The sequence below is a fragment of the Actinia tenebrosa genome, unplaced genomic scaffold, assembly GCF_029948245.1.
Source record: "Actinia tenebrosa isolate PJP-AT-01 unplaced genomic scaffold, QUT_ActTen_1.0 PGA_scaffold1__47_contigs__length_23844297, whole genome shotgun sequence".
NCBI classification, from domain to species: domain Eukaryota; kingdom Metazoa; phylum Cnidaria; class Anthozoa; order Actiniaria; family Actiniidae; genus Actinia; species Actinia tenebrosa.
In genome coordinates, this window is record NW_028292578.1 from 6,019,823 (window position 1) to 6,033,796 (window position 13,974).

Here is a 13,974-nt window from a genome sequence, read left to right on the forward strand (position 1 = left end):
ACATAACTAGTTTATCGATTAAATCATGCATGAAACGAAATATCTACAGGATCACGGATTTAAATACCCATAAAAACAAAACTGAATGAATAAAGCGTATCAAAGCGATACTTTTTGAAGACAAATATTTTTTTCTATTTTTTACGTACCTGACAAGCGTTGTATAAGATTTGATGTTGGTATTTTTTGACTTCTAAAATAGTTTGAAACATCTCGTAAAGTTGTTCTTTGGATAAAATAAGCTCTGAGGCAGCAGATGCAGCAATCCTTGAAGTCCCCTTCTTAGGATCATCTTCTCCACGATAAATAGCATCAAACTTAGCCATCCAAGCACTCAATACAGTCTCTTTACTAATTCCATGCATCTCAGGCAATGATCGAACTCTTTTCTCGATTATACTCTTAAACACTTCGCGAAAATCATTAGATGAACAGCCACCACTTAAAACTAGCTTAAGAACTCTTTCACTGCAAATGAAGATATCAAAATAAGCACGAACAGCGTTAAGAAAGGCCTCGTCTGAAGCTATTTTAGTATTTCCCGCTAAGAAAGCACTGAAACGTTCCTTGATGGTCTGTAGTTGTATTTTACTAACTTTAGCTTGTCTTCTCGCCATGTCTGTTGGCTGTTTGGCATTAAATGGAAAAGAAATACAACGTAAAACAAACACATAGAGCTGTAGTATTTCTTTTCTTTCCTCTACCTCTGGGGTTTCTAATATTTCAGAAGGTATTGACGTTAGAGACGGAGAAGGGCTTGTGGAGATATTAGTATTGAGTCCTGATATCAAGGATCCTCGAGGAGTCGAGCTTATTGATCTTTGGTCTTCTTTACTGTTGAATCTGATCAACTCGCTATCCTCTTCATTATCTAGATCGTCGTCTGTATCATCATCAGTGTCAGAATGAAGCATTTTGTCTAGTTTTTTGGTGTTTTTCCTGGTTGTTTTTCTAATTACTTCTGCCTGTTCTTTTTAATGTGTCGAGGTGTAACGCTGACCTTCAGCATTGCTGTTAATAATGACCAGTGTACACTCGGTAACGCAAGGAATTTCAAAACCGCTTGTTTAATATAAAATTAAATTGTAGTAAGAAGAAACGAACAATGAGGAATAAAATGTTTTTTTCTTCTTTTTTTGGCAATTATTTTCTTGGTGTGTGTGTGTGTGTGTGGCTTTGAGGTATCCTGGAGAGAGGTGGGGGAGGACGCGAGAGACTGGGCACTGGCGGAATGCTTACCATTTCCCATTTACCCAGAAAAACTGGAAATTCCGGTTTGAAAGCAAATGGTATTTCATTCCAATCGGAAAGTTCCGGGAAACTCGGTCTTCCGGTCGTCTTCTGGTTGAGGTAATCCACTTTTCCCGCTCTTTCCGATTCTTCCGGTAGAAAAGTGTACCATCAGAATTCAAAGTTTTCCGCTCTTTTCTTACCATCGGCAAACGAATTTCCAACCGGATGGATTGGTTTAAATATTAAGCGCCCCTGTTTTCCACGGCGGACTTTTCTAAGCGCTTCATGTCCTTCGTGCCCGGTCTTTACTCATTCACTTTTTCTTTTCCCCAAATAGGCTCTCATTTTTGTGTACAGACAGCGCAGCTGATGGACCAGCTCATATAACCCTAGTGATCATATCCCTGCGTGGTACTTAACTTGGGCCATGCCCAGTTACCAACATAAAACACAATGATCAATTAATGATCTTTTTATTCTATTCAACACTAACCAAGTAGCTTGCTACGCGTGTTGAGTGTCATGCAATCTGCTTTTTCTCTCCAAAAAGCATCAATGATATAAGAAGAGTATTGCGTGACAGCCCATATTAAGTGGCTCTGCGAGAGTAGCGTTGTCTTCATAGCGTTGCCCAATCATGAATGATTCTAGCTATTGAGCTTGGATATCGTAAAATTATGAGATTATCAGGCAAAAATCAGTCAAAGAAAACCATGTCGTCGTGTAGCACTGCAGGACCAACGATTTCTATCTCAACTTGTATACGTCATTCCATAACAGGACTAGAAAACCCCAATGAGATCTTCTCAGTTAACTACCCATAATAGTTTGCGGCTTTGGGGGTAACCAGCGGAAAAAACCGCCCTTGTTATGCTAATGACTGATCGAACATTGTTGGAAAAAAAGACCTTTTTAATATCTAAATGTATTTTAACAGTAAAACCATATATAAGGAGCATCTAAATGAAAATAACGTTTGATATGCTGACAATTTTTGACCAGTTACCCCCAAAAAACAGAGTTGCATCATTGGTTATGTCAAAGTAGAGAATCGCAGATTAAAAAAAAAAAAGAAATGTCGAACAAATTTCGCAGCTTTTGGGAGAAGGGGTTAGCACCTGCCACCTACATTTACTGGCCCGCATAGTCACCAAACTACTGGCAAAAATCGGCGATAATGTTTGGTTGTTAACCCACGTGATTTGTGACGTCACGCCATATCACGTGGTCAGATCACTCACATCACAAGGCTCACCGAAAGTAAGAAGCCTCGTTACTGACAGCACTTATTGTAATGACTATTGGCGGAAATCGCAGATGTTTTGTTCGTACGTCACGTGGAATATGACGTCACTTCATGTCACGTGATCAGATAACTGACAACACAAGTCTCACCCATCGTATCAAGTTTTGTTAGCATAGTATTCATTGTAATGAGTATGAAAATATCGGCAAAAATGTTTGATTCGTAAGTCACGTGATACGTAACGTCTCGCCATGTCACGTGGTCTAAAGATTGACAACACAAGTCTCATCAATGCTACCAAGTTTCGTTACCATAGCATGCTTCGTTCCCGAGTTATGGTCAAGGGGCCACCAGATGCTTTTGGGGCCAGGAGATGCGGGCCAGCAGGTAGGTGGCACGTGCTAACCTTACTTGGCTTTCCAGGCAGAACAAACAGCTTTAATAGGACAATCATGTACCGAGATACATTAACTGGACCTTACCCGATTAAAAGCTGCTTTCTTTCACTGAAAGAAATGTTTACATGTACTATTCTGGCTGCGTTACCAGCGTGGTTGGTCCTTGTAATGTAGTGGTTAACACATCGGACTAGAATACCGAAGACGTGGGTTCGAATCCTGCCAAGGGCATTTGATATTTTTCTCTTATTCTCTCTACTTCATTATATACACACCGAACGCATAATTTATTACTACTTTACATGTACTGGCTTACTAATGCCAATGCTTGCACGATTCCCTTATTCCATATAATTTTAAACGATGCTCGTGGTCAGTTCAAGCAATAGATTCCGGCTTGACACAGTCCTTGCATATGCGTTACTCATTATTATACAGCGATTATAGTCTTTTAGTAAAAATACGCAGGTGATTATAGAAAATCTCGCGCGCTGATTGGTCAAGAAACTCACACTATCCCACGATAATCACCTCGAGCGAAAATCCAATAGGCGGCCAGCCGCTTTGTCGCTGTTACCTGGAAAAAATGCCTTTTATCTTCTTTTTTTCTTCTTCTTTTTTTAAAAGAATCACCTGTGTATACTAAAACAGCTATTTGCCTCAGGCTCAGGGATTATTGGGGAATATTTACCTCGCCGCTCGAAGACTCACGTCTAGGTAAATAATCCCCGATATTCACTTCGCCTTCGGCGAATAATTGTTAAATATTATCTTATATTTCGTTATTCATAGAGATGTTAAGTTTTCCTCAACAAGATATTCTCTGTTTGGGGAAACTGTAACGATTATATCAGGCAGACCTCTCGTGCACGTCCCGTTAGGGGAGGTGATAGTAATGTTTGTCACTAGCTCCTGTTGTAAGTTGGTAGTGCTAACGGGTATGTAACATGGAACAAATAATAAAACGATGGCTCCAAAGATCATGGAAAAGGAAGCCATGTAGAACACTGGTTTATAGGATGAGATGTAATCACAAATCATTCCTGAGAAATAAAACGAGGAATAATGTGAGAGAAGGCGAAAGATGTCTTGTCGAGTAAGAATACTAAAAGATTCCGGCAAAAAAACATGATGATAATGATCAAACAAACTAACGTGGGGGGGGGGGGGGGGGGGGGAATCTGAACGAGCACATGAAGAGGCGATGAGGATAAGGCAAGGCATTGGTGGCTGCGCAAACCAAAACACAAGGAGAGCGTAATTGGTAGCGTGCATGCTTTCCATGGGAATGAAACGACCAAAGAAGTGGCCGCCATGTTGGTTGACTTTCCAAAAAACACCAAGGCCAAATCGTTGATCACAAGTCAGCCAACATGACGGATATGACGTCACGTGCACAAGGACAAAAGACAAGGCCGCCATGTTGATTGACATGATAAATTAAGGACACCACTACCAAATCTTTTGTCCAGTCAAACAAAATGGCGGCCATGTTGTCAGAAGAAAACTTACCAGCGGCCGGTGGGCCAAGCAGATACGTAAATGACTGACAAAAATACAATATACCCCAGGCAGGGATAATGTTGTTCAACCTGACTATGTCTAACGTGACAATAGACATTAATCCAATGTAAGAGCCATCAAGCAGTCCTAAAACCACTACATAAGCAATCAATGCTTCGTATGTCTCGGCTAAGGTACATAGTGCTGATGCTACTCCAATAAGCAGCATACAACAACGATAAATATTCAGGTTTCGAACACGGCAAATATCAGATAGTTTTCCGAAGAGTATACGACCAATTGTCGATGAGATGCCGAGATACGAGATTAGCCAGCTACCTTTGGATCTTGGAATACCTATATCCTCGGAGTATTTGATCTGAAGAATTCGAAGAAAAAAGGTTATGAAAATTTAAACACAGACTCAGAGTTGCAAGATACAAGAATACAGTAGGGCAATTGTGTCGTGCCCAGTGAATGGTTTTTATGCATGTCTGGCGTTAGTCATCAAGTGTTGGTGTGTATATAATGTATATAATGTATATAATGTATATAATGTATATAATGTATATAATGTATATAATGTATATAATGTATATAATGTATATAATGTATATAATGTATATAATGTATATAATGTATATAATGTATATAATGTATATAATGTATATAATGTATATAATGTATATAATGTATATAATGTATATAATGTATATAATGTATATATATATAATGTATATAATGTATATATATATAATGTATATAATGTATATAATGTATATAAAAAGTACAGATGACTCGGAAAAATATGAAAATCGAAACGACTGTTTGAAAATCAACAACAAATTTGTACACCAAGCAAAACTTAAAACACATCAAATTTACACAGAAATTGTTAAAATGAAATTCGTTCCACACAAAAATATTTAAGCGCAAGAATGGTACAAGATCAACCCTTAAATTGGAATGATATGTATAATAGAATATATAATACTTCAATGGATACGTATCTACGTATGTTTCAGTACAAAATATTAAATAATATCCTATTTTTGAATCGCGATTTGCACCGTTTCAAATTGATTGATTACTCCTCTTGTTCTTTCTGCTCTCTTGTACCGGAAACAATTGACCATCTCTTTGTGGAGTGTATTGAATCTAAAAACTTTTATTTTACCATCAGAGATTGGTTAAAACATTTCAATGTGCAGTCACCTGTCTCTAGTAAATTCAATATAATATTATAGGAGTAGACGATGTCACAATTAAGTTTATAATTTTGATATAAAAGATGTCACCAAGAGAAAATGAAACATATTCTCTTGATGTCACTGTATAAAGCGAGAGAAAAAGGTAGTATTCCATCACTGTCATTATTTTAAAATATTTTAAAACATTATGAAAATATAGAGAGCAAGATAGCGAAGTCAAAAAATAAGACACAAATACATCTAAGAAAATGGGAAAAGATCATTGTGGCCTTGAAATAAGGTAAAAGACAAGATTTTTTTCTTTTCTCTTTCTGTTTTATTTTTTTTCTTCTTTTTCTATTGCTGTCAATTTTGTTTCTGAATCTTGTGAATAATGTTTAATATCTCAAAAAGTAAAAGTGTTGTAAGTACAGATTTTAAAATTAAGGGGAAAAAACCAGCAAATTTATGTACTTGTAATTGATTTATTTGTTTAATGATTAATAAAAATGTTAAAAAAAAGTGTTGCGGTGTTGATTTTTCAAGGTGTTGAGCGTTATAAGTAAAAAGTAGAGACCTTGAGGTACTACGACGGCACGATTTAAGGCATCTTAGTTATTTTTAAATTGAACATTCGCAACCGGCTTCTGCTAGCCTGTAGGCCTGAACAGAAGTGTTGAAATCGTGATTGTAATTCTTGGTGGCCTCGTCGTCGCCTGCCGCCCTGCCGTCGTGTTTAGGTTGAAAAAATGGAGGTTGAACGGGCGTAAATATTGAAACCAATGGGAGAAAACAATTCTTATCTCACCACAACTGAGACACTAATGAAAAGGATGGAACTGAACGCGATACGACTGGTCTGATGGAGATAACGCATTGACAGCGTGCTCTGTGCGCTCATCGCCTACGCCTATAGTATTGATGTATGTCAGCCTTAGAACAAGAAAGAAGAAAAAATAATGTAACAACAACTTACCACAAAAAAGTATGGAATAAAATACCCCAACCCGGAGGAAGACGTCGCGATAATCCAAAGAATAAATGCTTTGTTTCTGAGCACAGAAAAGTCAAAAACGTTAAAATTGCAACATTTACGGTTCGAGATACACGAGCCTTGACTTTGACGTCGAAGAGGTTCGCCTTCATCGCTTCTCTTTTTTATTGGTTTAAACACAAGACCAACTACCGCTAATAATACTCCTACGGAACCAAGAATTTTGAAGGTTGATTGCCATCCAAACCTTTCTAATAGATACTGAATAAAAGGAGCCAGAGACAAGGTCCCCACACTGCCACCTGATGCTACAATCCCTGTAGCGAGAGATAAATGTTTGTCAAAATATTCCATGGTCACAATGAGAGCCATCGTACCACACAGACTTGTACCAATCCCAAATAGAAGGCCGTATGTTAGATACAATACGAGTATATTAGGAGAAAAAGCTGAGATGAAGAGACCACAGCTGATGACAATCCCGCCTGCTACGGTAACTACACGTACACCATACCGCCCCGCTATATGACTGGTGATTGGACTGAACAGAAATAGAAGATTGATACTAATGGAGCCAACCCACGCTGGAATGGGATAAAAAAGAATGTATTTCAATGCCAGGGTCAAGAATAACCGTTATTCATACATAATCATCGTGCATTGTTGGAACGTCATACGTAAGACCACAATAGAAATAAGGACTAGATTCAGCTCTCCCTCGCAAGGCAGAGGTTTCATCAGTTTTGCGCTTCAAAGTACCGTAATAACAAGAAAGCAAACAAGACAGCCTACTTCATCAATTAACTTGTCGTTTCTTAGTGTTATTTTCGTAAAATGACTGGCTGTAACGGTCGATGACAGAGAGTATAAGCAAACAGTCCGTCATCAAATATTCATGACAAAAAGAATACTTTCTTCTCTTGTTGTACTAGACATAGGTAGTTTATCAAGTGAGAATCCTGCATATAACGTGATTGAGATCGGCTATGAAAATAAATAAAACACTGCATTTTATATTGAAACTATTGAACATCTTATAGATTATTTAAGTTTTAGAGGTAAATCTGAACCACTATAGCTAAATATTTAAATCAAAACAATTTTGCAGAGCAGAATTACATATTTGGAACTGATTCATTTGCAATATACCATTCAGTTTATTTACTAATAACTGTTTTTTAAGAACACAAATCTAGTTGTAGACAAGCTAGATCGATCTATGCTCAATAAATAATACGCAAGTATTCTTACTTTACAGTAAACAATAAGTTAAAATAGGGTACCGTGATATACCTGTTTCACCTTTACTGTCCTTAAAATGATCGAGCAAAGCACTTAGAAAAAAGCCAAAACAAGTATGCGTTCCAAATGTGAAAAACATCATCAAGAACGACCCCGCACAAACAACCCAGGCCCATCCTTTGTCTTTACTTCTACGTATTTCTTGTTCGTCTTCTCTTGGTTCAACACAGATGAACGACATACTTCCTCCAAGGACAGGAACAGGTACAGCGGCTAAGTGATCGAAGTTGACAGATGGTGAAGGCGTAATGCTTCGTCTAGCGTTCGACATTGCTATTATTCTGCTACACCGAAAAACGCACGGAGAGGAAGTGAGATAGAAGTCCACATCAACAACTCACTATTAAACTACATAACATTCTTCTACAAAATTTCGGCCTATTTCTAGTCCATGGTCGTGTTTAGACGTAGAGAAGCTAAACGTTTCTCAAAGTGTTTCGTTTGAAACATTACGTTGTACTTGGCAGTTTAATCAGCACATTTTCCCGGGATTCCGTACAGAGTCACTAACGTTTTGTAGAATTGATAATTTTGATGTTATTTTGACGGCCGGGAAAGCGTAAATAAAATGAAAAAGGATAACATGAGTACGTGCTTCTATTCAGAACCATGTGAAACAAAAAGAAATTTGTGACAAAGAATTGACCAATAAGACCGCATCGTCCCTGTGTGACCTGTGTATCTGACCATTGTAACAGACCAAGAATCATCAATATTTTATAGTTAAACATAAGGTTGACGAATAGTTGTTCGAAGCCTCTAAGGGCCTTTTAATTACCTATATCTTATACTGTACTGGTTAGTGAAGTGTGGGGTCCTCTGGTAATCAATAATCACTTTATTAGTATACCAAATCTCCAAGAAGGAGATTTTGAAATTATTCTGTGGGCTCAAGTTCGAGGACACGTGACCCACGTTCTATGCAAACTACCAGCCCATCCATAGGTAGCCCAAAACTGACTTTGCAATCCTCTTCGCAAACCTACGTCACTGGATGATTATACAAAGTAAAGTATTACGCGACCCACACAACTAGTTAGCTATGAATGTATATTTTGATAGACGGAAGCCAAAAAACTCGGCGACTCAGTGGACTTTGTTGGTCCCATGATAACTCATGAATGCCATACGTTGATTTAAAAAAATGAAAAAATAAAAAAATCCAAGGTAAAGATAAATTTTATGGTATATTGGGCTACCTTAACCTGATTAAGCCTGGTAACCAGATGAGCCCACAGTCAGGGGGTTCTAGAAGGAGCATTACGTAATGTTGTTAAATGATTATGAGGCAGAAAATTGTACTGCTGTTTTTGATTTGCTGCGTTGTAGGACCTTTCACTGGCATAAAACACATCATGGGTAGTGAAGGTAAGCCTTAGCTATACTTATGCTCACTGATTGACCTTCTCTCTTCTAATCTAACCATCTGAATCACCAACAGATCCGTTCCTTGTTGAATATTGAACTACTTGTGATGATGAGGGCATAATCAACAATATTCATCAGGAAATACGTAGTTACAGACAACTCTACGTGCACTCTAAACCTCTATTGTTAATTTGCCTTATGACCTCAAGCTATAAGACTATAAACCTCTATTGTTGATGTACCTTATGACCTCAAACTATAAGCTTCATTAACGTACATATTTGTACTGATGACTGGCATTTCCACCAACAGTGTGATTTAAATATCTTTAGTCGGCGCTGCTCAAGTGAACACCAAACAATCTCATGAATTAGTTTTGCTAAATTAGCCACTAAAATATCGAGTTTGGTAGCCCAAGGGATTATATGTTTATTTTACAGCCTATATATGGCATTAGATGTTTGCTTTATTACGACAAAAAGTGACAAAAAGTAAATGAAGATTTGACCGTGACCTTAATATCGTGACTGACTGTAAATCTGTCGTTAAGAATTTATGTACAAGATTCAGGACAACCGGTCTTGGTAATAGTCCTCTATTCATTGATAAAACATCAAAATGTGGAGAGTCTTTCCACCAGATCTTCCTCCTAATGTCAAACCGTCATACTTCAAAAAAAGTCGAGGTAAAAAGTCCCACGTTCTGAGGGAATGGATTTTCAAGAGGGATATTTGTTATTTACTGACAGAAGCTTAATATTCAACGTTATTATATCCCGATAGTCTTGTATTCAACAGCCATAACATGCTACCATTCATACCAACCTACCCATATACCAAGCTATATTCTTTTATAAATATTTATTTTTCATAAAGTTATTTAATAACTGTAGCTAACTTAACAGACTGACAACTAACTTTTTCCCTTTAGCTGAACTGGTACAGTAAAATGGTTCCAATACATATTCCTAAATAAAAGTTTTAATGTTGAGAAAGAAATCTATATTTCATGACTTTCACTGATACAACAAAGCAATATTTCTTGGGCTAGAAACCACAGCAGTGTGAATGAAGATGTTAAAATGATTTTTTTATTTCAATATTTTTAGTAGTCAAAGAAGAATTTCCAGCTAAATGTAGTAAAGAGGAGTTAAGATCACGACTTACGCCAGAGCAGTACCATGTAACTCAAGAAAGAGGCACCGAAAGGTATCATATTTGTATTTAAACTAAGTCATACTAGATAGCATCATCCCTGATTATATGCTTCAATAAAGATGGTGGGTTAATGAAGTCATCAAATCTTAACTGTTGTAGACAGATATATGATAAATAGGTAAAATGAAAAGAAACTTTTGTAACTGTTCGTAAGAAATATAAAATAACGAAGGTGAAGGGTATATTGGAGTTCTCCCTTTGTTTTGTAGAGCATTTACTGGTACATATCATGACAAGAAAGAACCTGGTATATATCGATGTGTAGTATGTAGCAAGGAACTATTTAATGCCTCAACCAAATATAATTCTGGTAGTGGTTGGCCATCATTCTATGATGTCATAGATGAAGCAAATGTTAAAAAGATTGTAGACACATCACATGGGATGCATAGAGTTGAAGTTGTTTGTGCTCATGTAAGTATGTTTTTTGTCCACTCACAGGAGCTCGTACTGGCTCAATATAATGGGAACTTGAGAAGTGTGTATTATATACATATATACAGCCATTTGCAAAAATTATGGCCGTTTCAAATATACATACAAGTATAACAAAAGTATAACACGGTGGATATCTTTTTTGATATTTTTTTCAGAAAGCCCTAGTGATAGACAACTCAAAAAAAATATTGTGGATGATATTTCATAATTTTTGATCACATAATATTGATAGTAATATCAATATACACAGAAGACGAAACACACAAGAGACAGTTGTTTATCACTCATTGGCTGTATTTTAGGGAAGTACGGGTGGCATAGCAATGTGTGAGCGCTCGCCTCTCATCAATGCGATCGGGTTCAAATCCTGCCAGGCTCGTTGTCGTATGTGAGTAGAGTTCCTTGCTGGTTCTCTCCTGAGCTTACAAGGGTTTTTCTCCAGGTTTGCTGATTTTCCTACCTTCACGAAAATCAATTCCTAAATTCTAATTTGATCATGGAATTCAAACGAGGGCCATGGGTTTGTTAGCTGCTGGCTGTTAACTGCTACCCTCGTAAAAAGGAAGTTTTTTTCCTACAAAGCTGTCTGTTGTGTATTCGATATGTAATCTGGAATTGAACCGGGGTCACATTGGTGAGAGGTTGTCCATTGCTGTTCTGCAAATTGCAAAGTGAATGTTGCCCATATTAGCTCTTCATGTGAAAAGAGTTGCTTCATTTTATTCACCAAAAATGTTGTGTGCAGAGGAGTAATATGCATGAGCATCATTTGTTCTGCACTCTTACAATGCAACAATATTGCATGTCAACAAGTTGCATCATACCCTGGGCATTATTTTCTCTCTCTCATAGTTAGGCTTCAAGTTTGAAATATTTATTGCTTCAAAGTCAATAATTTTCAATAGTTTCTGTCCAGTAAAATGTTTATTCACAATTTCAACAGAATCAGAGTTAGAATCAGCAGCAGCAATGCGTGCAATTGCAAGTGAAAGTCACTCGTCATAGGCATAAGCACAAGCCAAGGAAAAGGAAACTGTTCAATCCTTCCAATTCTGCTTTTTATGTGCTTCCCATTTGGCTTGATTAGCTCTCGTTACATCAAGTTGTCAAACCTGTTTATTGAACAGTTATACATTGATTCATTTTCAGTGTGGTGCTCATCTGGGACATGTATTTGATGATGGCCCTAAACCTACTGGTTTACGTTATTGTATCAACTCTGCTTCAGTAGATTTCAAAGCTGGAGGTAAGGTTTTGTTTGTATTCTATTTCTCTGTATACAGTGTCTGGAAGGGTATTTGCAGGAGCTGGGAAACAGATTAAATATAGTGCTGTATCCTGGAATTAACTAGAAAAACTCTTGCATGATTCTGGATATTGCAGGGACCGTAAAGCATATTTTGTATTGGCCCCCCCTCGAAATTTTGAAATCACAACTCTTGGAAATGTGATTTCCAGCACTTTGAGGGACATTTTTTGCACTAAATTTATGGAAACATTGTGCAAAATTTAAAATGGCAGCAAAAATTATTGGGGGGGGGAGGGGGGGATGCATGTGCCATTTCCATTTTTGATCTTCTGGAAAATTGTGAAAACATTAATAAAATAAAGATTAAGATGCCTCTGAATGTGTTGAATGTGGACATAATATGGGACGTGGAACTTCAGGAAAAAATAGCACTCAAAAGTTCTTATCATAAATATTTTTCTTTTTTCAGAAAAAGGCAAGAAAAGTGAATTGTAAAGAAACCTATATTTGTATCCAAAGAACATGACATCATACAATGGCTACAATACAGAGTGCAGTAGTACAATAATTAATTTGTTCTAATTCAGGGAGTTTCCCATGTAAAAACAAACAGGGAGTGTGGGAGGGACCAGTGGAAATGATAAAAACAGTGCAAGCCTTATTTAAATGTCACAATAAAATTTTTTTCGTCATTTGCAAATAAATTGTACAATCATTTAGCAAAATAAATACCATGGAAATAAGAAAAAAAGGGGTGTGGGGAATGGGATATTATACAGCCAGGAGGTTCCAGACAGGGAAAAACCATGTCCAAGGTCTTGAATATGTGAACTGGGATCATTACAGCTATTGTCATAAACATGCGACCTCGGTGCTCCGAGTTGCACGCTGAAATTTGGTTTTTCACTGCCTTCAATCAAACCTAATCAGTCGGTACCTTTCATATTTTTGACTGGCGGCAGGAAAAAACAAATTTCAGTGTACAACTCAGAGCACCGAGGTTGCATGTTTATGAAAATAGCTGTAAGACAGTAAACAAGTGTAGTCTCAAACTTACCCCCCCCCAGCTTTTTAGGCTGAAAAAACTACCCACTCCAATAGCCAATCAGAACGGACAATTTCTTAGGATGCCATGGTGAACAACGTTTTATGTAGGCAGCAAAACTATCAAGCATTACCCTTTACTTTGATTTCAAGATGTCCAACAATAATTCCCTTCAAGTATTCTCAGATTAAATTCTGAGATTCTATGCATTAAATTTGAAGGTATTTGGGGAGCAAGTCTTGCTTTCATTTAATGCCAAACAAAGAGGGTCTTCAAAGAGGGTCCCAAAGGGATAAATAAATAGCTGGAAATTTGCCTTGTTTGGGCTGGGAAATGGGATTTTACGCACTGGTACACAATGGGAATGGGATTCACAGAAAAAGGGAATGGGATTGAGATTAGAGCAAAACATAGGCTGTGACTATGGGATTTGGTCAAAATGTGGGCTTGTAAATGGGATTAGGGCACCCTTTCAGTACCTTGAAAACTTTGGGCATGTTTTAAAGTTTTGAACAATGATGTATGAAGGGGTAAACCTTCCCCCTCCCTCCCTCCCTCCGTAAAGAGCACTGTAAGGTTAATGGGATATCAAGTGGTCAAACATTTCCCTTGTCGTAGCACCCCCATTTTCAAGGGCATTGATTTGTTGATTGTAATGATGTAAGTAACGAAAAATCTTTGAGTGTTTGGGCAAAGGGACACAGAGACAGTCTTCTCAACAAAAAGTCAAGAAATATAAAATCTTCCTGATAAAGTTTATTCCGATAGGAATAAGAATATATTGTGGCTAC

General features: G+C 37.3%; 3 protein-coding genes across 6 annotated transcripts in view; 1 reads left to right on the forward strand and 2 right to left on the reverse strand.

Moving 5' to 3' along the window:
* The window catches only part of LOC116305440 (calcium-dependent secretion activator 1), a 31,188-nt gene extending 30,067 nt beyond the window's left edge, over positions 1–1,121 (reverse strand). Inside the window, exon 1 of one of the 3 annotated variants that reach the window (XM_031715339.2) lies at positions 150–1,117. In XM_031715339.2, coding sequence (XP_031571199.2) covers positions 150–914 — 765 coding nt within the window. In that variant the 5' untranslated portion in view covers positions 915–1,117. Of the gene's footprint in view, positions 1–149 lie in introns of all 3 variants that reach the window. The other 2 variants (XM_031715338.2, XM_031715340.2) reach the window with 2 other exon arrangements.
* A 568-nt stretch (positions 1,122–1,689) lies between these two features.
* On the reverse strand, positions 1,690–8,472 carry LOC116305441 (monocarboxylate transporter 12). The gene is made up of 4 exons (XM_031715341.2): positions 7,858–8,472; positions 6,547–7,148; positions 4,390–4,759; positions 1,690–3,920 (listed from the first exon to the last, which is right to left on the reverse strand). Exons 1-4 carry the CDS (start codon positions 8,135–8,137, stop codon positions 3,664–3,666), a joined length of 1,509 nt encoding a protein of 502 aa, XP_031571201.2. The 5' UTR covers positions 8,138–8,472; the 3' UTR covers positions 1,690–3,663.
* A 632-nt stretch (positions 8,473–9,104) lies between these two features.
* Positions 9,105–12,842, forward strand: LOC116305470 (uncharacterized). 2 transcript variants are annotated; one of them, XM_031715384.2, is made up of 5 exons: positions 9,105–9,234; positions 10,343–10,442; positions 10,661–10,865; positions 12,039–12,135; positions 12,608–12,842. In XM_031715384.2, the coding sequence occupies exons 1-5, from the start codon at positions 9,144–9,146 to the stop codon at positions 12,631–12,633; spliced, it is 519 nt and encodes a 172-aa protein (XP_031571244.2). In that variant the 5' UTR covers positions 9,105–9,143; the 3' UTR covers positions 12,634–12,842. The 2 variants fall into 2 exon arrangements, with proteins under 2 accessions (XP_031571244.2, XP_031571245.2); XM_031715385.2 differs by lacking the exon at positions 9,105–9,234 and adding an exon at positions 9,547–9,919.
* Positions 12,843–13,974: the final 1,132 nt, after the last annotated feature.